General features: G+C 56.4%; 1 protein-coding gene across 1 annotated transcript; it reads right to left on the bottom strand.

Annotated features, from left to right (window-relative positions):
• Positions 1–93: 93 nt before the first annotated feature.
• Positions 94–25,765, bottom strand: COL11A2 (collagen type XI alpha 2 chain; the record flags this gene model as incomplete). The annotated part of the gene is made up of 66 exons (XM_080938344.1): positions 94–234; positions 638–844; positions 1,021–1,133; positions 1,576–1,843; positions 1,952–2,005; positions 2,178–2,213; positions 2,343–2,396; positions 2,493–2,600; positions 2,813–2,866; positions 2,983–3,036; positions 3,140–3,247; positions 3,440–3,493; positions 3,887–3,940; positions 4,023–4,076; positions 4,268–4,321; positions 4,615–4,722; positions 4,974–5,027; positions 5,131–5,184; positions 5,338–5,391; positions 5,576–5,629; positions 5,756–5,863; positions 6,018–6,071; positions 6,186–6,239; positions 6,358–6,465; positions 6,590–6,697; positions 6,888–6,941; positions 7,139–7,228; positions 7,344–7,451; positions 7,790–7,843; positions 7,995–8,048; positions 8,129–8,182; positions 8,284–8,328; positions 8,447–8,500; positions 8,998–9,042; positions 9,148–9,201; positions 9,477–9,530; positions 10,241–10,348; positions 10,655–10,708; positions 12,470–12,514; positions 12,598–12,651; positions 12,811–12,855; positions 13,070–13,123; positions 13,248–13,292; positions 13,463–13,516; positions 13,820–13,864; positions 14,232–14,285; positions 14,392–14,436; positions 14,523–14,576; positions 14,739–14,792; positions 14,938–14,991; positions 15,076–15,129; positions 15,208–15,261; positions 15,425–15,481; positions 15,721–15,807; positions 16,242–16,316; positions 16,632–16,694; positions 16,885–16,926; positions 17,031–17,090; positions 19,229–19,408; positions 20,010–20,072; positions 20,699–20,776; positions 21,562–21,753; positions 22,179–22,341; positions 22,941–23,151; positions 23,245–23,394; positions 25,684–25,765. The coding sequence occupies 66 exons, from the start codon at positions 25,763–25,765 to the stop codon at positions 94–96; spliced, it is 5,211 nt and encodes a 1,736-aa protein (XP_080794470.1).
• Between the last annotated feature and the right edge of the window lie 613 nt (positions 25,766–26,378).

The following is a 26,378-nucleotide window of genomic DNA, read 5'->3' as shown; positions in this document are numbered from 1 at the left end:
AGACAACGAGGGATCCTCACAAGAGGCGGCGTGGGGTCCATGTTGTGTGACTCCAGGTGGACCTGGCTTTGGTTGACAGGGTCAGAGACAGGCCTAGCCCATGAAACAGACGGGCCCCAGAAGCACCCCTCCCCGTCTTGTAGGGGTCCCCAGGTCTGAGAAGGAAGCATCCAGCACGGGCAGCTGCTCCAGCACAGGCGTGCGCACCTCCATCACCGTCCGGCCTTGCTGGGTCTTCACAGGGGACAGGGAAGAAAGGTCTGTGAGCATGGACCCCTGACCTCAGCCCCAGGCTCCCTCTCCTCTGAGAATCCTGACCATATGCAGGTGATTCTGGATGTATGTCAGTGTGCACCCACTCTCAAGGCATGTTTGTAACCTCCGTGTGCCTCTGCTGGGCATCTGAACGTCCACAGTTGCAGGAGCTTGTATAACGCCATGTAAAGCAAGTGTGTGCACACACACCAGCCTACACAAGCTTGACTCCCATTTTTCGCACCCTCCCCTCAGGTGCATCTGGCACCAGGAAGCTGTACTCCCGCCTACTGGTTCCTAGGCATCTCATTGAAAGTGTCTCCCCATCTTCCTGTACCCCAAATCTGGGACCTACCACCCACCCGGCATTTCTGGTTCCCACCTGACAGCCATCTCTGAACTCCTTGACATAAGGACTGGTCTCAGGGCTCAGCTCATCCTCATTGGCCCCTCGGAGTTTCAGGGGACCATCCTGGGATACCACAGAGCAAGGGTAGGAGACATCCTGGTGGGCAGAGACGCTGAGCAGCCGCAGGAAGGTAAGCTGGACCACGCCCACAGGGGAGCCTTCGGAGTCCACATAGGAGAACTGGAGAGAAAGAAGAGTCCAGGGTAGCAGTGAACACTCTGGGGAGCAGCCACAGACAGGGTACGGACTGGCAAAGTCTGCAGTCTTGGGATCCACGGAAACGTGACAAAGGAAGCATCAAAGGTCCGGGGACAGGATGAACAAGGGTGGGCAGATGGAGGGCCAACATCTCGCACCTGTGTGACATCATCCCTGGGTGTGACACAAGTCTCCCCTCCTGCTGTAAAGTTGCAGAACACCCGGAAGGCATCCCGAGCACAGCCCTGGTTGGGGTCAACCCAGTACTCTCCTGTAGGAGAACATGAAGGTCAAGGTCACGGAGGTCTCACCATCCAAGATACTCCTCAATCTTCAGGCTTCCTTCTCTGCTTTGCCCCAGAGCCCCGGACAGACCCACAGCCCAGTCCCCCAGTTTTCCCACATACAGCTCTGTAAGCTTCACCCTACCTCAGACATCAGCACCTGGCGGCCCTCCCAACCTCTGAATGGCAGCTGTATCTCCAGGACTGACTCTGGGCTTCCCCAGGAAGGACTGTGATGTGTAGCCATCTATGAATTCAGGTGTGTGTGTGTGTGTGTGTGTGTGTCTACTCTCATCGACACTAGCACTCACAGGTGGAGCTCTGTCAGCTGCTAGGACCCTGAAGCCTTCACCCCACTCCAGCACCTTCCCTAAGATCCCCATTCCCAGCAGCCACTCTGCAGAGCCCCGGCCAGAGGCTGGTGCTGACCGTCAGGAAGCTCAGGGTGGCACAGCTTCAAGTCCTGGCAGGTGCGAGCAGGGCTGTCCTGGGTCCCCGTCGGCCGCCTCATCTGCTCAATCTCCTCCCGCAGGGAGTCCAGTGAGCCAAAGATCTCCTCTAGCCCTGCAGGACTGCCTGGGGCGCCGCCGGCGGACACAGCCTCCTCATCCTGCATCAGTTTGCTTCCGTCCACGGAGCGGCGGGTCTTCTTGGGCATCTGAATGGGCAGTGGCTGGATCACCTCGCCCGGGGGACCCTGGGTGGGGACAGAGAGGGCACAGTGAGGTCCCAGTGAGAGTAAAGGGCAGGTACAATGGAATGCTTACAGCCAGAGCACCGCCTGTGCCGGTCACTCCTCACTCACCGGGTGTCCTGGAGGGCCCTGAACGCCTTTCTCTCCTTTGGGTCCAGCTGGGCCCTAACATAGGAATTAATAAGGTCAAGAGGTCAAGCACAGGCTCAAGGTCAGGTCAAATTGGTCTCTAGGCAGAAATGAGGGATCTCCTCTGAGCCTGTGTGAGGCAGCCCTGGAGAGACAGGGTTGGGGGCAGCTCAGGGAGGGCAAAGATCAAGGCTAACACATCACTCACTGTGGCTCCTTTGGCTCCTTTGGGGCCAGAGGGTCCCTGTAAATGAACAGAAGGGGAGCTCAGGAAAGGCACAGAGACTTAGAGAAGAGAGAACTGTGGGACAGGGGACTGGGCAGTTAGTCTGCAGTAAGCCACAGGACTGAGAGGAGAAGATGGGGTACTTACGGGCAGGCCAGGAGGCCCTCCAGGACCGATGGGGCCAGATGCTCCTGGGATACCCTAGAACAGCATAGGGGAGGCTGGGTCCCTCAATCTGTCCACCCCACAGACCAGTCCCCACCCACCCCAGACATCTGAGCCACATCCTGTGCCCACCGTCTCTCCCTTCTGTCCGGGTGAGCCCTGAGGGCCAGGAAGACCCCGGTCACCCTTCTCGCCTTGCTCTCCGGTCGGCCCAATCAGTCCAATGAGGCCTGGGTGACCCTGGATAAGGAGAAAGGTGGCCATTAGGATACTAAACAAATGTACTCAGATGAGGAAGGGAGAGGAGAAAGGGAGACAGACACGGCTCTGGAGAAAGCTCCAGCTTGGAATGGTCCTGTGAATAATAACCCGAGGTCTGGGCACGGGAGGACCACACCAGGCATCCCTGTGGGATCTGAGGCTGAGGTGTGTGACCCCGTATCTTCTCTTACCTTCTCCCCCTTGGCTCCAGCATCACCCCGGAGGCCAGGAAGCCCTGGGGGTCCCTGTGGGGAGAGAGGAAGTCATTCTCCTTAGAGGTGGATCCAAGTTCACCTTCTATTCCCTCCCTGGCTCTAGCCCAGTGCAGGGGACCCACCCACCCATATAACCAGTCACTTACCACGGGACCTGGGGGCCCAGCCTGGCCTGTGGCTCCAGGGCGGCCTTGCTGACCCTATAGATTAGAAAGAGCACCCCAGGGTTGGTAGAATTGTTGTTACATTACACACTGCCAGAGGCCAGCACCCTTCTCCCAGATCCTTCACACTGCAACTCACCACTGAGCCAGGGAGCCCCCGAAGACCATCAGGGCCAGGCTTTCCTGCTGGGCCTGCAGGACCCACGGGGCCTGTCTTTCCTGGGGCCCCCACAGCACCAGGGTCCCCCTGAAACACACAGAAAGAACTTGTCCTCAAAGGCAGAGGAGGAGACGGGGGTGTAAGGCAGAAAGGTTAGGGCTCAGGAACATGGGCAGGGGCTCATTGTGGGAGAGGTGGACATGGGGAAAGCATCTGGAGGTAAGTCTGGGGAGGAGAACGTGGGCTAAGTCCCAGCACCCAGGGTGGCCTCTCTGTTACCTTGGCTCCCTTCTCTCCTTGCCGTCCCTCTGGACCAGGAGTGCCAGCAGGTCCCTGAAGAAGAGAGAGGGAAAGAAATAAGATGGTAGCCAGCCTAACTCAGTTCAGCCCTCCCATCCTTGCACACATACATGTACATGCACACACATGGGCATACATAGGTACACACAGAGAGTGAACACAGGAGCAACCACACCCATTGTTAAAACAACCTCACTCCCATGGTGAAGAGCCCCTGCTTGCTTCAGCAAACTAAGAGGTTAAGCCCTGCATCCTGTGTCCATCTTGATACGTCAGTAAGTAACACAGACCAAAGCCCCGGGACAAAAACACCCAGGGTACCAACCATGCCAAAGATAACCAGATACCAGCATCTCCCTGCCCATCACCTACCACTGCCTCCCTTCCATCCACCCAACCCAGGAACGGGCAGCCGGATCAACTTACCCGCTTTCCAAGGGGTCCAGGTGGCCCGTTCTCCCCCGTGGGACCAGGGGATCCCTAGGGAGGGAAGACAGGAAGAAAGTAAGCCTCAGTCAAGAGACCTCAGGTCAGGTACAGGGAAAGAGAGCTGGTTACTCACAGGCTGCCCTGGCTCGCCATCTTCGCCTCGGTCTCCCTTAGCACCATCCTGGCCCTGAAGGGGTGAAACAATGTCAGAGGAGGGTCCCCAAGATGGCTGACATCTCAGCCAAGATTCACTCCTGCCATCTGCTGAATCACCCTGCCGATTCCTGGCTCCTCGAGACCCAGGCCCACCTACCACACAGAGGCCAACTGACAAAGAGCCACCATCTTAGCCTCTATCCCTCCACAGATATTACTTACCCGTGGGCCAGCTTCTCCGGGGGGGCCAGGGTCCCCAGGAAAGCCAACAGGACCCTAATTCAGAGGGAGAACAAGGTCAGCACCCCAGCTCCCTAAGGTCTTTCAGGGTCCATGGACACACATACACACACATACTCCTCACCCTTGGAAGAGTCTCTCCTGTGCCCCTCTTCCCGGACTCATCCCCCCCTTCCCTCTGCACTGGTCCCCAGGAGACTACATTTCCACAACCTCCCTCCCAGGCATCACCCCATCCTTGGGTCCCCACATTCCAAAGTGCTGATGCCACACATCCCAGTATTCCAGGGTCTCCCATTCCCAGAGCTCCTTTCTTTCCCCAAACTCACAGGGTTTCCCTTGGGGCCATCATCGCCTGTAGGGCCTTTGGGCCCTGGTGGTCCAGCCTCTCCCGCCTGCCCAGACTCTCCTTTCTCACCACGCTCTCCACGTGGGCCCTGAAGAGTGAGTCGAGGGTCAAGGAGCTGGTCACTCTCAAGACAGCCTCAGCCACCCCTCGGTCACTTGATGACAATGGACAGTCAGAGTCAGGCCAATAGGGAGTGTCCTGGCCCCTCCCCCCTCAGGGAAATGGTGGCTGGGCTCCTTCAGCCCAGAGATCAAACAAGGAGCTCCTTGGCTGTGGAGGTCCCAGAAGGAGACAGAGCACAATGGGGTTAGAAAGCAAGGCCTAAGAGCTGTCACTCACCTTGACGCCCGGCTCACCCTGGACACCTGGAGACCCTGACTCCCCCGGTTCACCCTGCGGACAAAGGAGTATCGAAGTTTCCCACATCTCAGTCAAGAATAGGCAGAAACCTAACCCTCACCCCATCAAGACTGGATATTCACCCCTCCCCAGTTACCTTCTCTCCAGGGGGACCCAAGTTTCCAACACCTCCAGGGGGACCTTGTGGGCCCTGGAAGAGGAGAATAGTCATTTATTAGGGGGTACAGAGGCTGAGAGCCCAGTGGGGAGGAAGGGTCCCAGCATTGTGGGGCTCCTCTTGGTGTCTGAGAAGGGACGAGGGTTATGGTCTAGTGAAAAGAAGGCAGAGGATGAGTTGACTCACATCAGCACCATTGGGTCCAGCTGGGCCTCGAGGTCCTGGAGGGCCAGGAGGTCCCTGTGTGGGTGGGGCATGAATGCATCAGGATGGGGAAGGGAGGGAGAGGAGGATGCGCAGGGTGGGTGAGCAGAGATGTAGGCAGAGGGCAGATGGTGGGGCTGCATGCAAGCCTGAGGTCTGCAGTGGAGGAACTGGAGACTGGCTGGGGTTGAGGGGTTGGGCAGGTGAGGGCTGCACTCACCATCGGCCCCACGTCTCCTGTTTCTCCCTTCTCCCCGGAAGGTCCTGGCAGGCCCTGTGCAGAAACAGGAAGTACAGACCCAGGTGACAGCCCTCAGCCCTGCAGCAGCAGCTGACTGGCAGGTGCTCACAGGACCACTCTGAGCCCCATCTCTCAGGCCCTGTCCCTAGCCCTGCTCACCTGTAGGCCAATGGGTCCTGGGGGTCCATTGAACCCCCTTGTTCCTTCGTCGCCTTTGGCTCCAAAGTGTCCCTGAGGCCCCCGAGCTCCAGGCTCGCCATCAGCTCCCTGGAGCAGGGACAAGGACACATGGTAGGTCAGGGGTCAGCTGCCCTCCATCTATAAACCCACACAGACTTGAGCACCAGACGCAAGTGTGACAACTGAGGCAGGCTAGAGTCCAGGGGGGAGTGGGGTTCTGTGGAAATCCACAGGCTCTCACCGCAGCTCCAGGTTGCCCCACAGGACCGATGGGACCAGGAGGCCCAGGAGGGCCCTAGGACGAAAGGAGAAGTCAGAGATGCCAGGACAGACGGAGGTTGGGAGGGGGTGAGCACAAGGGATGAAGTTAAAGGCCAGGAGGTCAAGGGTCAAGGTCGTGGACACTTACATGTTCACCCTTGTTGCCTTTGGTTCCCTTCTGTCCAGGGTCTCCCACCTCACCCTGCAGGGGAAGGTAATGAGAGAGATGAGGAAGGAGATATGCAAACTAGATAGAGGTCAGGAGGTCAGCAGTCTCACATGGGGGGATCAGACACATCGGTAGGTTTGGGTCCCCTCACCTTGTCTCCATCCTCTCCAGCCACACCCGGGGGTCCCGCAGGACCAGGAAGCCCCACGGGGCCCTGCACCCCATCACGACCAGTGGGACCAATAGGGCCTTTCTCACCCTGCACAGAACGAGGGAAGAGGTAACTGCTCGGACGGGACCTCGCCTTCAAGTTCCCCCCACAAGACATGTTGGCTGCCACCGTCCCTCAGGACCCAGCTCACAGCCTCCTGTCCCATGCTCACCGGCACGCCCTTTTCTCCCGCTGCTCCAGGGGGACCTTGTGGGCCTGGACGCCCCGGGGGACCAATGGGGCCCCCTGCTCCTGCTGCACCTCGCTCACCAGGAGAGCCCTGAGAGAGAGATGGGGTCAGACCCTCCAGGAAGGAAGTCCCCAGGACCCATGACCATAGATCTCAGGACAACAGAAAGTTGAATGCATCCTGACCTACCCCAGATTCCCTCATGCCTAGGCCCATGGTTCCTGCCACAACTTTCCCAGAATCCTCCCTCACCACTGCCTCTCAGGAGCCCCAGACTCACTGCAGGGCCAGGAGGGCCAGCTGGACCTTCATTTCCCTTCAAGCCGGGTCCGCCCTGTGAACCAGATTTAGGGTAAGAGGTGAGCGAGAAGGTAAGAATGCACAGGCATGGGACCTCAAAAGACATGCTGGGAAGTGTGGGCTTTGGGGAGATGTAGGCTCAGTGAGAGAAAGCGGGGTGTAATATCAAGGGGACCAGGCGGTGAGTGACGGTATCCATAGGCTGCTGACTTTGGGGGGTCACACACTCACAGCAGTGCCTGGGAGGCCTCGCTCCCCTGGAAAGCCTCTCAGACCAGCAGGACCATCCTTCCCTGGGGACCCAGGGGGACCAGGGTCACCCTGAAATGAAAGGAAGGGATAAGCCATAATTTGAACAGAGATTCTAGTCACTCAGAGCCACACTGGCCCATTCCTTGCAGCCCCCCCAACTCCTCTCCGACAGCCCCTCACTGACCTTGGTCCCTTCCTTCCCAGCTGTTCCAGGCAGTCCTTGCTCTCCAGGAGGTCCTGGGGGGCCAGGGTGACCTCTCTCCCCCATGGGACCACTTTCTCCTGCTGCTCCCTGGGGAAAGAAGTCTAAACTCAGCTCTGTCTCCCCTGAGATCCCACTGTGCATCCCCCAAAGTGACAATCTAGGACCCCTCAATTGTGCCCAAAGCCGCGGGGAAATTGTTGATGCTCTCCTGGCCGCCGCTAGGGCCGCCGCCATCCCCAGTGTGGAGTGATCACGCCACCTTGTGTCACAGTTAGGGAACTTCTCAAAGAGAGAGAGAGAGAAACCCAGGAAAAAGCTGAAATTCGGGGTCTCTGCCCAGGCAAACAGGTGGCGCAGAGCCGAATTACTGGGGGAGGAGGCCCTAACTTCAGTCTGGGGTGCATTCTCTCCTGGGGGAAACATACCTGAGGTCCCACCACTCCAGGCGGGCCTGGGGGTCCGGTCTTCCCTTGGAATCCCTGAGGAGAGCCAGGGCAAAGTCAGAGCTGGACAGAACAAGGGTGGGTGAAAGTGGGGCAGCCCCAAGTCTTATGCTCCTGGAGGAAGCACCAGGGCAGCGGATCAGCAGGACCCAAGCCCCTCCTCACCCACACCCCTGGAATCACTCACCACTTCTCCTCTCTGGCCTGGGTGTCCTGGCAGCCCGTCCTTCCCTGCGGGGCCCTGGAAGGAAGGTTTGGGGTCAGAGGGACTCTTGACATGGAAGAAGAACGAGGGAGAGGGAGTGATGTGGACCACCTTACCGGGGGCCCTTTGGGGCCGGGAAATCCATTGGGGCCTTGAGGTCCAGGAAGACCCTAGAGACGGAAATGGGATGAGTGGAGGGTAGGTTCTGGAAAGAGGAGCACATGTTTCTTCCCCAGGGAACACGGATAGCAGAGCATTGCGCCACACTCACCCTCTCTCCAGGTGGCCCATGGGGACCATCGCCACCTGACGTTCCCTGTGAGGAAGATGAAGTTAGGGAGTGAGACGGGTGTTCATCAGGCATCCCCACGGGAGAGAAAGAGTGCGGAGGCTCAGCATCAGGAGACAGATACAGCCTCTCAGAGCCCACTCACCTTAGCTCCGGACTTCCCAGTGGCACCCCGAGGTCCCCGCTGACCCCTTGGACCCTAGGTGGACAGAGGGGGATGTTAGAAACATCCTTTAGACTTGAGGCGTTCAGCACGTTGCTGAGGGTGATCTTGAACATCTGATCTTGCTTCTACCTGATTGTACCTGGCCACACTCAGCTCGTGCAGCACTAGGATGAACCCAGGCTGTGCACACTATAGTGTACTGGGATGAGCCCAGGCTGTGCACACTATAGTGTACTGGGATGAACACAGGCTGTGCACACACTATAGTGTACTGGGATGAACACAGGCTGTGCACACACTATAGTGTACTGGGATGAACACAGGCTGTGCACACACTATAGTGTACTGGGATGAGCCCAGGGCTGTGCACACACTATAGTGTACTGGGAAGAGCCCAGGGCTGTGCACACTATAGTGTACTGGGATGAACACAGGACTGTGCACACACTACTGTATTCTACCAACTGAGCACTGCCCAGCCCTCTTTGATCTTGAGCCATTTGTAAAGGGCGTCTGCCCACAGCACTCACCGTGGGGCCCCGTTCTCCCCGAGGTCCTGATTTCCCAGACAGGCCCTGGTGAGAATAAAGTCAAGCAAGCATTATGTAAGGCAAGACCCCCACGGTGCTCTCCCAGCCCCCTCTGCTCCTCCCTATGCATCCTTTCCCTCCCCAGCTTACCCGAGCTCCCTTCTCTCCACTGGCTCCAGGAAAACCGGGGAAACCCAGGGATCCCTGGAGAGAAAGAAGGAGGTAAGGGGGGAGGCGCCTGGACAAGGCCAAAGCCGGTGGAAAGAGGCCATCAAGGCAGCAATGGCACTGCCTAGGCTGCGCCAACAAACAGGTTCCCTTAGGAAGAGCCCCACCACCCCACAGGTCTCTATTTCTCATCTATACAAAGGGAGTCTGTCAGTTAAAACCTCTCTAGGGAGCCCCACTTGTATATGGTTCCTGGGGTCAGAGGTCAAGAAAGGGCAACAAAGAGGGACAGAAATGAGGCATCACAGCACCTTGGGACCCTGGCGTCCGGGGTAGCCAGGCAGACCAGGAACACCTAGCTTGCCCTGTGGAAGGACAGAATGCAATTAGGGAAGACAGGAGCCGCAGACACTAAACAGCAAGACTCCCCGCAGAAGCCCTGCCCTCTTCCTGGCTTCTTCGGTGTCCCAAGGGTTCCCCGAGCCCATGTCTGCATCTCAGCTCCTCTGTCTCCACAACTGCTCCTGCCCCCTCTCCAGACCCACCTCCCCAGCTCTCTCACAGGCCTCTCTCACAGGCCTCTCCCCTCCCTGAGGGGGAGCACCAGCCCAGCTCCTCCCCAAGATCCTTTCCTCCTAGTGCTCCAGGCACCATCTTGCCCAGGAGGACGCAGAGCTGTTGTAGGGAACAGGGGTTCTGTTGCTCATAGAACGGCTCTGCCCTTCACTGGGTTCACAGCCATCTTAATGTCCCCCACAAGCTTCATCTAGAAAGCTGACTGCCATGGGGCCACTTGTGGGACAGACAGGACAGGGCTACGTCCTCCCTTCCTCCTCGATTCCCCTCCCCACATTCTCACCCCAGCTTGTGCCCCCGCGTCCCCCCTGTGCCTGCCATATCAATAATTTTTCCTATGCACCCACCTCAAGCAGCGGGCACCCACAGACACCATGCCCAGAAGCACAGTTAGTTCACAACCATCTTTGGCTGAGCCACCAACTTCTAGTTGGCAGTCGGTGTCCCACCCGACTCAGTGACCAAGGTACACTTTTCTCCATCTGCTTCGTCCCATTACCTTCTCGCCCATGAGCCCAGTGGGCCCCGGGTCTCCAGTAGGTCCAGTGCGCCCTTTCGGCCCCTCAGGGCCGTCTTCTCCCCTGGAACCAGGGACTCCAACCTCGCCCTGAGAGGAAAGTGGGTGGTGGGTGTCGGGGACAGAGATGGTCTACGCCCTCGGTAGAAAGGTAGGAACCAGCAAGCTGGCCGGGATTGGCAGGTGTCTGAGAGGACACTGCAGGACAGCGATTCCCACACGCAGAGGCGGTGACTGGAGGGAGCAATGTGGCCAACTGTGGCTGCCATCTCCCTGGGACCCAGCTCTAAGCGGGGCAAGGAAATGGAGGGAAATCTTCCATCTCAAGGGAGCACAGGACGGCCTAAAATGGAGGACAGGAGCTGGGGAACTGGGTGGGGACGGACATCTACTTACCCTGTCTCCTTTCACGCCTGTGTCACCTTTGAACCCAGGAAAGCCATCTTCGCCCTGAGAAAGACAAAGGTCAGAAGGCACCACAGAAGGTAAAGGGCAGGGGAGCTGGGTGAGGTCTGGGGACATGGGTAAAGGGTAGATTTCAGAGATGAGAGGACAGATGGAGCACTGAGGGAGAGGGAGGGCAGGGGAGCACTAAGGGAGAAAGAAAGGCAGGGGGAGCACTGCAGAAGAGAGAAGAGCAGGGGGAGCACTGAGGAAGAAAGAAAGGCAGGGGGAGCACTGAGGAAGAGAGGAGGGCAGGGGAGCACTGAGGGAGAGAGAAGAGCAGAGGGATCACTGAGGAAGAGAGAAGAGCAGAGGGATCACCAAGGAAAAAAGGAAGGCAGGGGGAGCACTGAGGAAGAGAGGAGGGCAGGGGGAGCACTGCAGAAGAGAGAAGAGCAAAAAAATCACTGAGGAAAAGAGGAGGGCAGGGGGAGCACTGAGGAAGAGAGAAGAGCAGGGGGAGCACTGAGGAAGAGAGGAGGGCAGGGGAGCACTGAGGAAGAGACGAGGGCAGGGGGAGCACTGAGAGAGAGGAGGGCAGGGGAGCATTGAGGAAGAGAGGAGGGCAGGGGGAGCACTGAGGATGAGAGAAGAGCAGTGGGAGCATTAAGGGAGAGAGGAGGGCGGGGGGAGCACTGAGAGAGAGGAGGGCAGGGGAGCACTGAGGGAGAGAGGAGGGCAGGGGGAGCACTGAGAGAGGAGGGCAGGGGAGCACTGAGAGGAGGGCAGGGGAGCACTGAGGGAGATGAGGGCAGGGGAGCACTGAGGAAGAGAGGAGGGCAGGGAGAGCACTGAGAGAGGAGGGCAGGGGAGCACTGAGAGAGGAGGGCAGGGGAGCACTGAGAGAGGAGGGCAGGGGAGCACTGAGGAAGAGGAGGGCAGGGGAACACTGAGGAAGAGAGGAGGGCAGGGGAGCACTGAGGAAGAGAGGAGGGCAGGGGGAGCACTGAGGGAGAGGAGGGCAGGGGAGCACTGAGGAAGAGAGGAGGGCAGGGGAGCACTGAGGGAGAGAGGAGGGCAGGGGAGCACTGAGGGAGAGAGGAGGGCAGGGGGAGCACTGAGAGAGGAGGGCAGGGGAGCACTGAGAGGAGGGCAGGGGAGCACTGAGGAAGAGAGAAGAGCAGGGGGAGCACTGAGGAAGAGAGGAGGGCAGGGGAGCACTGAGGAAGAGACGAGGGCAGGGGGAGCACTGAGAGAGAGGAGGGCAGGGGAGCATTGAGGAAGAGAGGAGGGCAGGGGGAGCACTGAGGATGAGAGAAGAGCAGTGGGAGCATTAAGGGAGAGAGGAGGGTGGGGGGAGCACTGAGAGAGAGGAGGGCAGGGGAGCACTGAGGAAGAGAGGAGGGCAGGGAGAGCACTGAGAGAGGAGGGCAGGGGAGCACTGAGAGAGGAGGGCAGGGGAGCACTGAGGAAGAGGAGGGCAGGGGAACACTGAGGAAGAGAGGAGGGCAGGGGAGCACTGAGGAAGAGAGGAGGGCAGGGGGAGCACTGAGGGAGAGGAGGGCAGGGGAGCACTGAGAAAGAGAGGAGGGCAGGGGAGCACTGAGGGAGAGAGGAGGGCAGGGGAGCACTGAGGGAGAGAGGAGGGCAGGGGGAGCACTGAGAGAGGAGGGCAGGGGAGCACTGAGAGGAGGGCAGGGGAGCACTGAGGAAGAGAGGAGGGCAGGGGAGCACTGAGGAAGAGAGGAGGGCAGGGGAGCACTGAGGAAGAGAGGAGGGCAGGGGAGCACTGAGGGAAAGGAGGGCAGGAGGAGGATCGTGGCTTACCTTTTCACCCTTATGGCCCTTCAGGCCTCGGATTCCGTCCACACCCTAGAATTAGGAGGAGGGTATAGATAGAGAGGTCAGTAGGTTAGAGCACTGAGCTTTCCTACCTTATTCCCTGGTACAGTTACCTTGACGCCTCGAGGGCCTGGGTATCCTAAAGGACCCTGTGGTCCGGAGGGGCCCTGCAAGAAGAAAGAGGACTTAGGAGGGGCCTCAGGGGAGGGAGAGATGGAAACACAGCAAGCACACTGGGTGAGACAGGAGACCCAAAGATCTCCCAGCATCCCCTCCCCAGTTGGAAGACACCCTGAGATGGTAAAAGGAGGTATGGAGGGTCTCACCTGGTTCCCTTTGGTTCCAGGGGGACCTTCCTTTCCTGGGTGACCCTGCAAAAAGGAGGCAGAGCATGTAACTGCTGGACCTTGTCAATGCCCAAGAGCCCTTGCGCTCTTCCAACCCAAACTGCTTTCAGCAGACACAGCAAGAACCTCATGGTGGTCCCCATGAGCACCCTTCCAGCACCTTCCAGCAAAAGGTACACACTGGGCAGCCGGCTCGCAGGACGCATACTTGGGGAGAATAAAGGTAAGGATCACTCACCGGGAGTCCATCTGACCCAGGCATGCCAGGGAGCCCAGGTTTCCCACGAGGACCCTGCAGGAGGAAGGAAGGGCATGCTCACTAGAGAAATTAGTTCTCCACAGCTAAAGTCCCAGGGGAGAAAGACACACTCCTTGCCCATCCCTAGAACTCGATGCCCTGAGAGTCAGTCACCCACCTTCTCTCCATGAGGTCCAACGGCACCCTGAGGTCCGGGGAGGCCCTGCATGTGGAGAAAGAGAAGACACGGAGCCTCAGGGCTGAGCCGTTCTCTAAATCCTCAGTAAGTGCTGGAGCACGAGTGCCCAGTGCCCTGTCCCCACCCAGAGTGTGGCCTGTGCAAGGAAGGTGGTGTCACTAAGCTTGGGAAGACGGGTAAGCAGGACCACTCACCTGGGTTCCAGGAGTGCCCTGTTGTCCAGGAGGTCCAGGCTCTCCTTGAGGTCCCTAGAAACAAGCAGCCAGAGAGGGCCAGACCGAGGCCCAGGCAGAGGTCAGGCAGGGGTCAGACAGGGGTCAGGCAGGGGTCAGATAGGGGTCAGGCAGGGGCCAGAAGATGGTGACAAAACAGAGAGGACAGAAAGTTTCAAGGGCAGTGCAGAGGATAGGGCAGGAAACAGAAAGGGGTTCAAAATGGCAGCCAACAAGTCTGGGTGGAAATTTGTAGAGCAAGGGGCTGGTTCTCTATGGCAATCCTTGTGTAGGGACTTGCAGGGAAAGGGGGGTGGGTTCTCTCTGCCAATCACTCACCAAGCTCCCTTTGGGGCCATGGGGACCATCCATGCCTCGGACTCCCTGAAATACAAGACAGGGTAAGCAGGCTGGAAGCTGGGGCCAGGCCAGGAGCACTGTGGTTTCTGGGAAGCCTGGTCATCCCAGAGGGTGGTCAGCAGACACCCCATCAGACTGCACATTCATCCCAAACCCAGACTGGCACAGCCAGCCCAGATCTGCAGGGTGTGGGTCTGTGGGTTTGAGGGCTTGTTTTTTCTTAAGGATTTTTGTTGTGTTTGGCTACAGTCAGACCTGGTGCACAGCAAGTGCTTCTTGGGGGAAAGTTAGAGCAGGGGCTCCAGGAGTGGAAATGAGAGAGTGTCAGGAAGGATGGGGAGTTGGAAAGATCAGGGGTAAGGTCAGGGCTGGAAGCCAGGATGTCACTTACCGGAGGCCCAGGGATACCAGGCGGGCCTTTAGGGCCAAGGAGTCCTCTAGGTCCCTGCATTCAGAGTTGACAGGGACAGAGTCAGCAGGTGACATGGAAATGTGTTCCCTTTTGTACCCATTGCTTCCAGTGGCCTCCCAAGAGCATCCCAGACACTCACTGACTCTCCAGGCAGCCCCCGAGGCCCAATCTCTCCATCGTCACCCTGGAGAAGGAAGGCGTACTGAATGAATCCACCTGGCCTTCTAGGCTTCTCTAGAGTCCGGTCCCTTCCCTGACCAAGGCACTTACCCTCTCTCCATCCTCGCCAGGAGGCCCAGGAAGGCCCTGAGCACCTGTATCACCCTGGAAACGGAGGGAACAGTGAAAGGGGACCTCAGGTCGCCCATAGGGGCAGATACTGATCCCTTCCCTGAGCTCCCAGTCTCCTTGACTTCCTCTGAGGTCTCAAGACCTCCCCTCTAGAGGCCTGTCCCCATCACTATAGTTAGCTCTCTTCACACTCACCCTTTGTCCCTTCTCGCCAGGCAGCCCTGGAAGTCCATCAAAACCTCGGTCACCCTAGGAAGGAAAAATTAAACTGAGGGTCCAGCCCTGTCCCATCCCTTCCTACGCTGTCCTAAATGAGGAGGGACTGTATTCCATGAGAAACTGGTGAGCCCTGGGGGAGGGGGGGAAGGCAGATACAGGCCTCACAGGAAGCTACCTTCACACCAGGTTCTCCGGGCATCCCACGGGCTCCATCAGCACCTGCTCGGCCCTGGGGGTGCAAAGCATGTGTGAGAGCGAGAAGGGACAGGGTCCCCTCTCCTCCTAACTCCATTTCCATTCCTAGAGGACTCACCCTTCGCCCAGCTTTGCCAGGAGGGCCTGTGAGGCCCTGAGGTCCTCTGGGTCCCTAGTAAGGGGAGAGATGGGTATGGTTAATAGGCAGAGGAGAACCAATGGGCTGAAAATAAGATGTGGGGTTTGTCACCTGTGGGCCCAGGTCTCCAGATTCTCCCTTCAAGCCAGGGCTCCCAGGCTGACCCTGTGAGAGAGAAGATGGCCTCTTGAAAAGACACAACCAACAGTGACCTCAGCCCCCACCTCGTCTCCCCGCCAGAGAAGCAAGACACCTTCTGACCTGGTCTTTACAGAGCTATCTACATCTGTGTACACAGAGACTCTATTTTAACACCCAACTCACTCACCAACGGTCCAGGGCGGCCCGTGTATCCCATGGGGCCAGGGGGCCCACGGAGGGCCAGCTAGAAAAGCAGGAGAGACAGAAGGGGCGAGAGGGAGGCAATGTGAGAGAACCCCAGCCTCAGGTTTGCCCGTCCTAATCTTCGCCCCATGACCTTTACTCTTCCTCATCTCCCCTCAGCCTAAGAAAACTCACCCTCTCTTCACACTGGGCTTCCCAGAGCCCCTCCCAAGCATCTTCCCTTTCCACTACACACCTCCCTTTACCAGGACCACACCCCTGCCCCCTACCCCTGCTTACCCGTGCCTGCTGCAGAATTGCCTGGGCCTGGGCCTCCTGGGCTGCCACCACAGGGCCCTTGTCACCCCCACTGCTGCCAAACCGGAACTAAGAGGCAACAGAAGATTCAAGTTTCCTTCCAAAAAAATCCAAGTGCCCTCCAAGCCAGAGATGCTTCGCAGTGTGTGGCCTGGCTCTGGATCAGCATTCAGGGGCTTCTAGAATCTCATGTCCTCCACCCTTCTTCCCTCTGTAGCCACTTTGAGACCCTCCTCTGGTCCTTCTCCTAAGCCGTGAGATCTCTCTGCCCTGCTTTAGATGACCTATGTTTGGTTCCAGGTCTAAAGAGACTGTACTCTTCCCGCCCCCTAAGATCCACCACTTCAGCTGATGCTATGAGCTCCAACTCCTGCGGTCACGGCCCATGCGCTGAGACTTCAGGTGTGCACCATGGTGCTCAGCTTTTCCTCCACAGCCTTCTTGGTGAAACAACCCAACACCCCCAACCCCGAACCTGTTTCAAAGCCCAGAAGATAACTCACTGGGAGCATCAGAGATGTGCCAGGAGGACCAGGGGGTCCATCTGATCCAGGGAGCCCTGCCCGGCCAGGGGGACCCTGAGGGGGAAAGAATAAGAATAAGAGGGAGCCAGGAGCATGTTATGGGTGTGACATCATTTTGAGATCCTTCCCTATAGGACCAACATAGACATCTCTAAGTCTCTCTTGAATGCTCTACCCTATGAAGAAAAATGGAGGGAGGTACTAGGTTATGTTCTCTGGGATCAGAGAGTGCCTTCACACTTTAGTTTATGGGTAGCATAATCAAGTCTTTAATTAGCCAACTGATAAAGAATTGTTGAGCACAGCAAACACCCCAGGGGTCCAAGCGGCTACTCTGCAGGTACCCCACTCCCCAAAGCACTCACTCACCCTTTCACCAGGGTCCCCAACTGGGCCTGGGTTCCCCTGGATGCCAGGGGGTCCAGCTAATCCCTGAGGAACAAAAGAAGGGAAGTCAGGTGTGCACAGCAGACAGAAGGGGCGGGGCATGAGGAATCTGGAGCTTGGATTGGAAGACTCTTTAGAGTGCAGACCTGCATGTACATGTACCTAGGCAAGCCACAGAAGTGCCTGCTGGAAATGCCTCTAGCAAAAGAAGGGGCTGCTAATATAATGTACTTACCGCCGGACCTTCTGGGCCTGGAGGTCCCTCTACGAACATACCCTGTGGAGTCAGGTATCCAGAGTCAGAGGCCAAGGGACCAGCACCTACCCCATTATTTCCTTCTCCGAGCTACCTCCCTCAGTCCTGTGGCCAGTGTGACTTACAGGCTCCAGCACTGCGGGCTCTCCCTTCTCTCCCTTTAGCCCCCGGGGTCCGTGGGCAACCTGAGAGAGACATACATGTAACCCCCAGTGGGGCCTGTGAACAGCCAGGACTAGGATTGCCCCACCTCAACTCCAGCCTCCACTCACAGGATCTGCACACCACCTCCAAACTTTAACCCCGGTCCCTGGTCCACCAAAGCGAGCACGTGCTGCTGCCCTAAGAGCCTTCCCCCTTTCTGGATTCCAAACCCTATCCTGCCTGCAAGGGCTCCCTCTGACTCCAGGAATTCTTAGATGCTTCTCCATCCTTACCCCACTTGTCAAGTACTGGGTAGGTTTATTTCTTGGGTGTAAGGTAGGGAACCAGATAAGAATCTGATTTTAAAAGCCATGGGTTTAATCTCCAGAAAATAAAAGTGTATGTGCCCTGATGTATAGAAGTTTATTTAATGTAAGGGTTACACGTTAAAATGCCCAGAGGGGCTGCAAAGATGGCTCAGCAGTTAGGAGCACTTGTTCTCGCAAAGAACCCAGATTTGGTTCCCAGCACTCACATGGTGGCTCACACCATCTGACTCCAGTTCTAGAGGATCCTCTGACCTCCATAGGCATCAAGTATGCATGTGGTGTACATATACATATAGACACTCGTGTGTGTGTATGTGTGCATGTGTACAGGCAAAACACACACAAAAAGGCGATTTAGAAAGCCATTGTTACTGATATCCCAAATTCTAGCTTCCCAACTACATTTTGGAAAAATACAGCTAAACCTTACCTAAACCTTAGAAGTAACTCCCATAATTCCCTAGCAGCCTTCCCAGCAAACCTCTCTCCTCCCTAACCACCTCTTCCCCCTTTAAGTCAACCAGTCCCTCCCCCACTCTTCCACCCCAATTCCCACCCTGAGCTCTAGACCAGACCGAACGAAGATAGCTACAGAGAGGATGAAGGTCATTTGTTACCACCTCAACTTCCCACTAAGAAGACCTTCAGAATGCTCCCTTCCACCCTATCTTGGCCAGTTAGGTATGATCCAGTCCCAAATCCCAGCCCAACCCCAAATACTCAGAGAGCAGCACAAGGTGAAGGTAGCAAGAGTGGCTATAAGGGATGGGCAGGGCACAGTGTTAGGCGGCAGCAGGAGGCAAAGCAGCCTTGACAGCAGGACAGGCACAAGACAGAGCGGAGCCGATGGGAAGCCGTCTAATGGCCAGGGGTTGAAGACCTGGGGAAATCACTGAGGAGACAAACAAAGGGACACCCACTTGGAAGCAAGACTTATGCCAGAGCCAAGAAAAATTAAACATGGCCAAGATGGCTAGAAAACACAGTGAACAAACAGGAAGTGCTCAGAGAGAAAGGAAGCAGTCGAGAAAAAAAGAATCCAGGAAGTGGACTTTCAAAAACAACATGGCTACCATGATCAAGGGAGAAAAGAAATTCAGAAAAGCAAACAGAGAGTGACTCTTGCAAACAGAATTGAGACGATGAAAGGCAGGATCCAGAAAAAACACCAACATCGGGGTGAGGACTCACAGGAAGTGGCTATGATAAATGTCTGGATCCACAATGGATGTCCTTCTAATTCTGATAATCTGAGGGACCCAGGAGTGGCTCATTGTCAAAGAAAACTGACACAGGACATCAAGAAGATCAGAACACAAACAGTCCCTTTAGTTCAGCCTCACACAGTCACCCAGAGGGACATTAAGGCTACAGAAGACAGAGAGATACAGATCAGAAGTGGCCACAAAGGTTGGAAAATGTCACACGGGAAGCTAGGAGCTCTGGTGTCACCATGGACACAAGGTTGTTTTGAGCAGGAGATGAATGAGACAGATGGGTGCCAGACACAGGCGGTTGCTTATTGATAAACAGATTTATAACATCCATCTCAATTTAGATAAGGAGTGGCCAAAAAAGAAAGGAAGTGGTGTGGGATTGAAAAAGTCCAGTTGCTTCAGACAACGGATCTACAGGGAGCCACAGGCTAAGACATTGGGCAAGCAGAAAGTGATCATCTCAGGCAACACAGACATCTCATGTGAAGAGAATGTGACAAACCAATAGGAAGTAGCCCACAGCCAACAAGGATCAAACAGGAAGTAGCCCACAGCCAACAAGGATCAAACAGGAAGCAATCCATATAGCGCCCCCTGATGTCAAAGGATGGACCAGGAGCTGCTTCCACTTACGGCTCCTGAGTGAGCTGTCTCCGCAGAGAGGGCAGGGCCAAGCTCAGTCTCTTCACGATAATCATCCCCATAGCCATAGGTGTAATCGTAGAACCCTGCTGGGGGGTCTGTGCCTCCCTCCCCATATTCCTTTGTCTGGAAACTGTCAGCTGTTGGGGGGACCTGGAGATCTGTCTGCTCCTTCCCAAGGACCAGGAGGGAGGAAGGATAAATGGAGGCATTAGCCCTGAGAGCAGATGTCCTGTGGGCCCCAGGGTTTGATTATTTCTAGTCCAAAGGATCCTGAGGGTCACTGGGAGTGGGGTGTTCTCCCCCACGGGATCAAGAGGAAGGCATTGAATGGAAACAAAATGACTACTGACCACAAAGTGGATGTTTGAAAATGAGTGTGGTTGGAGGAAACAGTGGTAAACAAGAAGGATGGCCGGAGGGCTGGACACAGGACAGTCCACAGACATATGACAGACGAGGAGTCCAAGACCAACGATAGAGAGAAAAAAGTGAGAGTGCTGGACAGAAAAGGGACCCAAGAATGTCACCGTGGCACAGGGAGGAGCTCACTTAACACCAACATGGAGAATCTACTTCAGAGTCAAAATGCAGTGAGGATGCCATTGACACCAGAAGAACTGACCACACTTAGACAAGTACATAGAGATCTAGAGTGACAGGAAAAGTCTTAAGTAGATACATAAAGAGCCCTCCGGCCAGGGAGGTGTGGCTCATCAAGATGCTATGGGGCTACGGGGCCTCAGCTGGGATAAGGCTGGGATGAAGTTACCTCTTCAAGGAATGGCAAGGGGCTGGACTCCAGGACTCCATCCTCTTCACCTGGGGTGGGGTACTAGCCCCAAGGAAAGGAGGAGAGCAGTGGGGGGCGGTGAGAAATTAGCAGGAAAGAAAGCAAAGCTGCATCTATCCTCACCACTGGGAGGATCTGGGATGGGGTGGAGGAAATCTCAGATCTTGCAGCCCCTTTGAGGAAGACAGTTTGAGGAGAATCAATCTCCATTGTCTATAAGTTGGGGGCAAAGATCTGGATGCCCCGTTCTACCTGCCGATAACTGCTGCCTCTGGTCCTGGGGGGAGCCCTGGCAGTGGGGGAAGCTGCCCGTCGAGCTGGGTGTCGGGAGGGGGGAGGCTGGCCGAGGGTTTTGCCAGAACCTCCAGCTGGAGAGGGCCTCCGGGCTGGTGAGGGGGACGCCTGCCTGGCTGTTGACCTCTTGGCAGGAGGGTTAGACTTTCGGGGAGGGGTCCGATGCCCTCTAGGGGGAGGGGGAGCCCTGTGGTTGGAGCTCTGAGGACGCTGCAGTGGAGAAATAGGGGGGCAGGCAGTGAGCAAGTGAACCTCCATAATAATCTAGTGTCTGTCCCAGAATCTGGGGTACGATGGGGGCTTAGCACAGAGGACACTGATCAGAGGTGCTGGGGGGGGTAGAGGGGAGAGGTGAAGGGGACCCTCAAGGTTACCTGATAATCAGGGGCTGTCCCTGTAGTCATCACATCGTAATAGGGGGGTTCGTAGTCATAGTAGAGAGACTCAGTGGGCTGGGAGCAGGGAGGGGGACAGACAGTATGGGAGGTTCAGGGTGGAGGGCATAAGGTGACAGTGAGGAGGTTGGGAAAGGGGTGTAGGGTTGGAGAACAGAGGAAAAGTGAGAGAGACTCAGAGCAAGGGAGAGAGAGGGACAAGGGGGTGGGGGGCGGAGAGAGAAGAGGAAATGGGTTCCCCGTGTGGATAGAAGCAGACATGATTAAGAGATTGACCCTTTAGTCTTCAGACTGTCCCAAGAACACATTTGCCACCCCAAACTCCCAGGCCCCCCCAACCCAGACTTCCATCCCTCTTCCCACTGTACCCTCGAGATTCCCTCAGGCCTAGTCCTTCCCTATACCCCCCAAGCCCCTGGTACCACACTGACACTTCAGCTCTATTCACTGGCCCCCTCCTCCTCCTCCACCTCCACCTCCTCCTCCTCCACCTCCTCCTCCACCTCCTCCTCCTCCACATCCTCCTCCACCTCCTCCTCCTTGGGGCTCACCTGTCCCCCTATTGTCTCCCAATCTCTTAATTCAGAAAAGAGATAGGAACCCCAAGGCAGACAGGAAGAAGATACCACACAGCAAGGGGCATGCAGCTCCTGCCAGGGATCCTTATATCCTTTTTATTTTTAAATGAAAATAAAAAGGCTGATGACTGAGGACTGGGAGGAGGGCATGGTGGGAAGGGGAAGAACAGCTACAGACTACCAAGAAGACTGACCACTGTGGGGGACTGCCCCAAGAAGCCTGATGTCCTCCCCACCTGCAATCTATTTGCCCGACCCCCTCACCTGCTGCTGGGGCTCCTGACTCTGTGGCCTATGAAGTCTTGCTGGCTCCTTCTTTGGAGATCTCTGGGCTCTGTGAGGCTTCTGAGTCTGAGATCCGTCCCTCTGTTCTCTCTCACATTCCAGATCCTTCTGCCCACAAGACTGATAGGCGGCTTGGACGCCTGGGACAATGAGGAGCTCCTGAACATCACCCTGCAGAGGTGAGGGGAAAAAATGATGGAGAGATGAATGGGGGAGCTCAGAGAGGAACAGGCGGTGCGTGCATCCGCAGGTCGGTCAGCGGGTGTCTGTGAATAGGAGTCTGGCTGGGTGCATGAGCTGCGGTGGACACATGCACGAGAGGTTATCTGTGAGTGACTGGATAGCGGGGCATGTGGATGAACAAGCAAATTGGATGAAGGGATAGATTGATTGGTGAACAGGTAATGACCGAATAACTAGCTGTCAGGTATATCTATATAAGGGGGTCTTTTGCTGTCCACCCTGAAGACAAGAAACGGAAATAAAAGGAAACATGGGAAGACAACCGAAGGCTTAAGCCTAGGAAGCTGGAGCCTGAAGCATGGTCACGGGGTATGGGGACAGAATCTCCCTCCTTGGACTGCTGCTGTACTTACTTCAAAGACTTCATCATCGAGGATGTGCGCGCCAAAGATCACCACCCCGTGGGTGTCCAACACCGGATGCACACTTCGGGGAAGGAGCCTGGTAACTCGCTTCTTACAGTCCACAATGAGAGTGACAGACTGGCCCTTCACAGCCACCGCCACATGGTGCCACCTAATTGTGGGGCAAGAAGTTCATATGACTTAACCTGTGAAAGCGGGAAGTCAACAGAGCTGGGCCAGGAAACAGACGTGGCCAAGATAATGGGCTAAGAATCGCAATGGTGGGCTGGAGAGATGATGGCTCAGCTGTTAAGAACACTTGCTGCTCTTTCAGAGGGTTTGAGTTCAAATCCCAGCACCTATATGGTGGTTTACAACCACCTGTAACTCTAGTCCCTGGGAATTGACACCTTTTCCTGGCATGTGTACTGGTACCGGGCACACACACGGTACATGGGCTTATGTGCAGGTACCAATCAAGCAAGCATCATGGGCACCAGCAAGCATGTTCTACTTGGTATGTCATATGTGATGATCTTTGTCTTACAGACATAGAAACTGAAGGTAAAAAAAGTTAAGTAACTCTCCCAGTGTACCAGCAAGTAACTTTTTATTCTAATTCCCAGATACTGATCAGGAAGTGACAAGCTCAGGAGGTGGCTAAGTATTCCCAAAGGTCCAGTAGAGGTCCTCAGTTTAGAAACTGGGAGCTATCTGTCACTTTCCACCAAAGGTGTGGGTCAGGCAGCCCAAAGGGACAACGTGACTTACTTGCCATCTGCTAGGCTGAGGCCTCGGAAGATGGGCTGAGCGGAGGCTTGTGGCCGTCCCCTCTGGTCCTCATATAGAAAGCGGACAGGGCGACCGAGCTCCAGGCCCAGTTGCTGGACTCCCTGGGCACTGTATAGAGTCAAGAGGGGAGCCTGAAGGCCAGGGCGGGTCCGGAGAACAGTCAGCAGAGAGAAATCTTTGGGAAAGCCTCCTGGTACCCCAGAGAGAAAGAGATACACAAACGGGTGAGAGGCAGAGAGATCCCAAACCTCGTTTCACCACCTCCCCATCTCTCGGACCAAACCTGGGAAGAGCTGGCGGGTGGGTGCACTGAGCTGGGCAGGTCGTGCCACGCGGTAAGCCACGTCAGCTGGACAGACCCCTTTTGATTTCCGAACACCATCAGGAAGGGAGGGGAACCTCAGGGCACGTAGCACGTCCACAGAGGGTGCACCTGGGAGAGTCAGGAGTTAAAACACATCCTGCTTACATTCTCCTAAAGGGACCTATATGGGTGGGAAACAATGTGACCTGGTTGTGGGGGGGGGGCGGCGGCGGTGGTGGTAGAGGCACACCTACCCAGAGGGCATGCAACTCCATGCTCTCTCCCCTCCCCCTCCCAGCATCTGTGTCTCAGACTCAGGGTCTCTGTCTCGGCTGTGAATCTCTGCTAAGCTCTCACTTTGATTCCCTGCTCATTCCACCTCCCCTACCCTCTGCCCCCCCCCCCCGTCGTCTGTACACCTGCTGGACCCTCTCACCCCCTCTCTTTAGTTTTCCCATCTCCCAGACCCCGGTCACCCTTTTCTTTCCCTTTTTCCCCCTCTCCCTCCTTTTCTGTATCTCCCAGTCTTTGGTTTCCTGGCATCTACTTGGTGTCTAACACAAACAACATCTGGGCAATCGATCATCCTGGGCACAGGGGAGGCAGAGAAGCGGCTGTAGGAGAGGTCTTCCAGTTGCCACAGAGACTGAGTTGAGGTGGGGGCAGGGGCAACTCTGCCTGTGCTAAGAAAGGGCATATAAGAATAAGGTGGCAGAAGCCTGGGCCCTCAGACTTGGCAAATGGGTTCCAAGAGGGGGAAGGGGAAACTGAAGCTGCCACACAGACCAGGAGCAGGTCCAGGGCCCCAAGCCACACATCTGTAGATGCTATCAGAGTTCTTGCCCAAACCTCAGGCAAGCCCTGGACACCTGGAACCACTGTCTTGCCGTGCCATCCCCCACCACCTGATTCAAAGATTAAAGCCACAGGCTATCAGCCAGGTCTCCTTAGATTTCAGCTTCCTGGGCTCAAACGTGGTGGAAAGTGAAAGCCGAAAGAAAGAAAGCGGGCTCCCAAACTCCCACACCGTTTCCACAGGGAGAGCTCCCACAGAGAGTGCTTGCAAAGTGTTGGTAGGAGTGTGGGCGGGGCGGAGGCCAGGGCAGTCCGGAGAGCAGAGCTGGGTGGGGTGGATGAGGTGGGGTAGGCAGGAGAAAAAAGGCCCTTTGAGTCCAGGAGCCGAGGAAACCGCGACCTTCCCCCGCCCCCAAGGAGCCTGGCCCCAAAGTGTGGCAGCTTCGCAAACACTGACACACAAGGGCAGCTTTGAGAGACTATGGTGAGGGAGACAGACACAGAGACTCACAGAGACCCCAGGAAAAGTAAAATTTGGAGGTCCCCACCCTCACCAAAACCCAAAGGAGGACAGTTCCACACCATCCTCACAGGCCTGCCCACCTCAAGCCACATACTAACCCTACTGTCTTAGATCCACTGCCACTCCATCTATCCCCTGTGCCCCCAAATGCCCTGTCCTACACTCTTAGGAATTCTTAGTTACCCATCTCCCTGGAGTCCCTCCTCCACCCATTCAGTTCCCAATTAGGAGACAGTTATCTTGGCCAGCCCCCTTGCCTAGACTCTGTAAACATCATGTCTTTCTGCTCTTTCTTTGGTCTAATCTAGATCCTTTATACTATCATTCTGCCTATTTTCTCTCTTGAACAGAGGAAACATGAAACACACACACACACACACACACACACACACACACACACACACACACGTATTCCAGGATTGGTTCCTTCCTGCTTAGACCCAGTTATCAGATCGTCTTTTCTAGGAGCCTTTCCCTTCTGGAGGTAAAAAGGGGAAAGATGGGGCCAATGGACACCAGGGTCCCAGGGGAGTCCTGTTGGCCGGAGGGGGAGGGGCAGGAATGCAAAGAGTTGGCTCTGGCCTCAGACACCTGATCCTGGCCTGTCCAGCGGCCCGTCCTGTTGGCAGCCAGCCCCTGAGCTCCCTAGAGCCAGCCGCGTGGCAGCATCCAGGGCACAGGGAGGGGTTGGGGGACCCAAAGAGGAAGGGACAGTGGAGGTAGCTTTCTTCCCTAGCCTTCTAGGTTCCAACCTACAGATGTTCACCCCATTTCCTTCACCTATCAGCCCTGGTATTCATTACCCTGACATCAGCAAAGCCTGGACAAAACTGGCTTTGGCCAGCTCGGGTCCTTCTGAGGACCCAAACCAGGAATCTAGCCTACTCAGGCTCTGGGCTGTGGTCTGTTGGCTGGCATCACCTGCCCTCCGCCAGTCATTTCAAGGAGGGAGACGGTCCTATACTGGCCCTAGGGAACCAAAGTTTTATACCCCTCATCTAAGCCCTGGTACCCAAATTCCTTTCTGAAGGCTCAGACGCTCCTACTTCAGGCACCAGAAGTCCCTTCCAGGCAGATGTTACAGGTAGGGCTCCTCTTACCTGCCCTTCCCGGGGCAGCGCTCAGACCCAGCAGCAGAGGTAGAAGCAAAAGGAGGCGGTGGCAGCGGCTGCACCGCTCCATGGCTCAGAATGCCAGACCCCAGGCAGTCCTGGTGCTGACAGTAGACAGAAGCCAGCTGAGCCTCGGAACCAAGACCCTGGGATGTCAGCAGCTTTCAGCGCCCCAGCTCCATGTATAGCAAGGTGCCGTTCGTTGTAGGAGCACCTCTGCTTGTCAGTGCTGCTTGTTCCTCGGTGGCTGCTACTGTGTGCCCCTGGCCACCTTGGCAGCTCAGAGACCCCAGCTCGCCCCCGCCCCCAGGTCCAGCTCCCGCCTCTAGCCGCCCGCCCACAGCCACCAAGGGAAACCCCACCCCGATCTCCACCTGGGCAGGGGAGTGTGAGGGCTGGAAACCGTCTTCACTCCTAGCCCTGCAATGATACACCCCTACTCCTGGAGAGATTAGGTAGCCCGTGTGCACCCTCAGATGGCATTTGTGGGAACGAAATATATCTTCTACAGCCCCTTCACTTTTATGATCCTAAGGTCCTCTCACACCACGGCGGCCGCTGCTCTTGGCGGCCCAGAGCCCCTCTGTAGAGTCAGGGCACAGTGGGACAGAAGGGGCGGGTCTATGGGCGACAGTCTCACGCCCACTCGTAATCAGGCCTCCGTAATTACTTCCCTCGTCCTA

The sequence above is a fragment of the Micromys minutus genome, assembly GCF_963924665.1.
Source record: "Micromys minutus genome assembly, chromosome: 25".
NCBI lineage: Eukaryota > Metazoa > Chordata > Mammalia > Rodentia > Muridae > Micromys > Micromys minutus.
The sequence above is the reverse complement of the archived record's forward strand: the minus strand, read 5'-3'. Positions and strand labels throughout refer to the sequence as shown.